We start from the raw sequence: 3,079 nt of genomic DNA, 5'->3' as shown, positions 1-3,079 counted from the left end.
AGTCAGGAAAATGTAAGGCCTTGCATCTACACAAGACCAACAGGAGAAAAGAAAGTATATAAACGACACATTCACTAGTACACAGCCACATTCCCCACATTCAACTTCTGAAGGCAAATTATACATAAGTAACATAGTTTTACTAACCACTGATTTCTAATAGTTCATTCTGAATGACCTTCATACACACAGTTAAGGCATTCAGCTGTTAATGTGGGGGGCTAAGTCCATTCTAATGAATATCTGCTCCAGTAATGCAACATGAAACTCCAGAATCTGGTCCAAATAACAATCTACCATCTTACATGATCAGCAATTTAAAGTAACCCCCCACCCCCCTTACAATCCAAAACTAAGATAACTGCATACATTCTAGTGGACTTACCTAATCTGTCAAAACACGTGTTACACCACTGATGATCCTTAATTTCCTTTAATTTTGCACGGCGAGATGGGATGTGTACAAGTATCTTCTGTATCAAGTCCATGGCCAAATGATCCAACTCTACAAATGGTTCTAGATGTCCTGCTTTACTATCCTTCCATGCCACGTATTCATTAGACTCCATAGATGCAATTTTCCATGGTAAACCTGAAACAAAATAAAAAATTTATATTACATTACTTTCCTTGAACTTCATATATTTCTTCGAGTCATTTACTACCCAACCTTGATCGCCATTTTAAATAAATTCCCAAGTTTGAGTCTCCATAAAGTGATGTGGCAGCCTCTCATGTTCAACCCCTGAAAGGAAGAAAACTTTACTTTTTCGCTATGCACGTACGATGAGGACATGTGAGAGATGACTTCTGCTACTGGAGAACTCCCATCCAAGAAGTTTTCATAAGTCATTTTGAGATACAGCATACAATCCACTCCAAATGTATGTGTAACAGTGATATCAATGGACAATATAAATGCTCATTACACATAAGTATAACTAAAGCTATCCCTGTACCATGCCATGAGGGGTTGCAAGACACTGAGGGTCCCACATTATCTAGACAATCAGCTCAAAGATGGCGGTAAGGTTGTCAGCCTTATGTGCCGGCTGCGCTTTACTCCCCAGGAAACTTATTTAATTAATTCCTGGTACTCATTTCTGTTAGAGGCTGAGTCAACCCCAGGGCCATAATGTTGCTGGAGGGATTAGGTCAATTGGGAAAAAATTCAATGATCTCATCGGGACTTGAACCCTCGACCTTCCAGCTTGTAGCATAGCTCCTCAACGAACTACGCCTCACACAAACTTCATAATATCTGTACATTATGCTCTCTTTTAAGAAGGAATAATAATAGACATCTGTAAATATGGAAAGTGTTACTTTCAGGAAGGGCAAATTTTGAATTCTCTTACATGCACAGGATTTGGGACCCAGTCACGTTCCTTTCCCCGGTAGGAAGAGGACTGGGACTAAGACGAGGAGTATGTGACCCTCATATACTTTTGAGTAACCACGGTAAAACAAAGCTGGTTCGAAAGATCATAAAAGCAAAACAAGTGAGTGCAAGAACCTAGAGTCTTTAAGTGTAAGGAAAAACCATACAAATAAAAGCTGTTCCACAAATTGCGGTTCAGATTGCTCTGTATGGGCACACCAGTACAACTACATCAAGTAGTGAGATTTTGTAGTGTTAATAAATATTCAGTGATGTCTTCGGATTCAGCTTCCAAATGGAAAAGCTCAAAGTCAGATGACACTGTTATGCCCAGCATGCATGCCACACTCAAAATTATATCACTGTATTATTTTTAATTGTCCCTAGCATCCCTATTCTTCAGGTGTCTCGCAAACAGCAGAAATGTGCCCAACACAGAATGTGTTTCTTTTTCTCGACTACTTGCGTTAAAATTTTCCCTTTTGACTCTGATAAGTATTTACACAGTTATGCTCAAGTCATGCAGAGAAACATGTAGACCTCTAGCGTGAAATAATGGTATCTTGGTCTGGTTTCTACCAAAACTGGAAAGTGAAAAATGAATTTGAGTAGATCTCCGATATATAAAATTTAATGAAAATCCATTCAATGGCCAAGTTTTTTCGTGCTTTAAGAGAGAGACAGAAAGCCAGATGGTGCCCTGCAGAACAGTGAACATGCCTTCACAGGTTTAGCAATTACATAAAACCAATGACAACATGAGGTAACAAGTGTAACATTTAGTTTTCATAGGCAAATAGGGATCTATGAAAGTGCATTCCCAGCACATACAAAACTGAGCTAAACACTTACCAACTTCCCTGAACACAATTATACAAAAAGAAAGCTACTGTGCATACAGCACGAATACAGCCACAATGTGCAACTGTGCACCATTCCTTCATGCTGTGATGCCACTGCCAGTTATGAAAGGAACACTGTTTTTGACTTTGGTGGTACACTAGCTGGACCACTGCTCTCACTTGCTATCTTCAAAATTGTGCATATAACATCAATGGAAATTTGAAATGCTATTTACACATAACACGCTCCAAACTTTCAATACAGTGTGGTAATCAAGATTCCTCACTTTAAGGGATTCCCTTATGTAATGCTGAATTTCAATGATAACAAGTCAATCATTTCAGTATCAAATTTCATCCTTTCACTATCTCCCTCAATACGAGGGGGTACCCAAAAGAAACCGAACTTATTTTTTTTTAAACTTATTTATTCAAATTTTAAGCACAAAACTTCAATCCCCTTCAAAGTACTCTCCACTTACACTATTACACTTGTCTAGTCTTTTATTCCATTTTTCAAAACATTGTCTAAATTCATCTTTTGAGATGCTTGACAGCGCCTCCGTCGTTTTTTCCTTCACCTCAGCAACATGAGCAAAACACTTTCCTTTCATGTCTCTTTTCATTCGAGGAAACAAAAAAAAGTCAGGACTCTTCTTTCAAAGCACAGCATGCTTCCACGCGACTTTGTTTTTGTTCAGCAGTCAGCAGTCGTGGCACGAATTTCGCAGCCACCCTTTTCATTCCCAAATCTTCTGTCAAAATTCGCTGAACTGAGCTCCAAGTCACTCCCGACAGCTCCACAATTTCTTCAATGGTCTGTCGTCGATCTTCCTTGATGATTTCACGAATTTTT

At 38.9% G+C, this 3,079-nt stretch overlaps 1 protein-coding gene across 1 annotated transcript in view; it reads right to left on the bottom strand.

Annotated features, from left to right (window-relative positions):
* Positions 1–3,079, bottom strand: part of LOC111865977 (serine/threonine-protein kinase grp-like) — a 4,850-nt gene continuing 1,771 nt past the window's right edge. Inside the window, exon 2 of the mRNA XM_023854424.2 lies at positions 1–592. Coding sequence (XP_023710192.1) covers positions 318–592 — 275 coding nt within the window. The 3' untranslated portion in view covers positions 1–317. The remainder of the gene's footprint in view (positions 593–3,079) is intronic.

Source organism: Cryptotermes secundus, unplaced genomic scaffold, assembly GCF_002891405.2.
Source record: "Cryptotermes secundus unplaced genomic scaffold, Csec_1.0 scaffold5898, whole genome shotgun sequence".
In the NCBI taxonomy this organism is placed as follows: domain Eukaryota; kingdom Metazoa; phylum Arthropoda; class Insecta; order Blattodea; family Kalotermitidae; genus Cryptotermes; species Cryptotermes secundus.
This window is presented reverse-complemented; position numbering and strand designations above follow the sequence as displayed.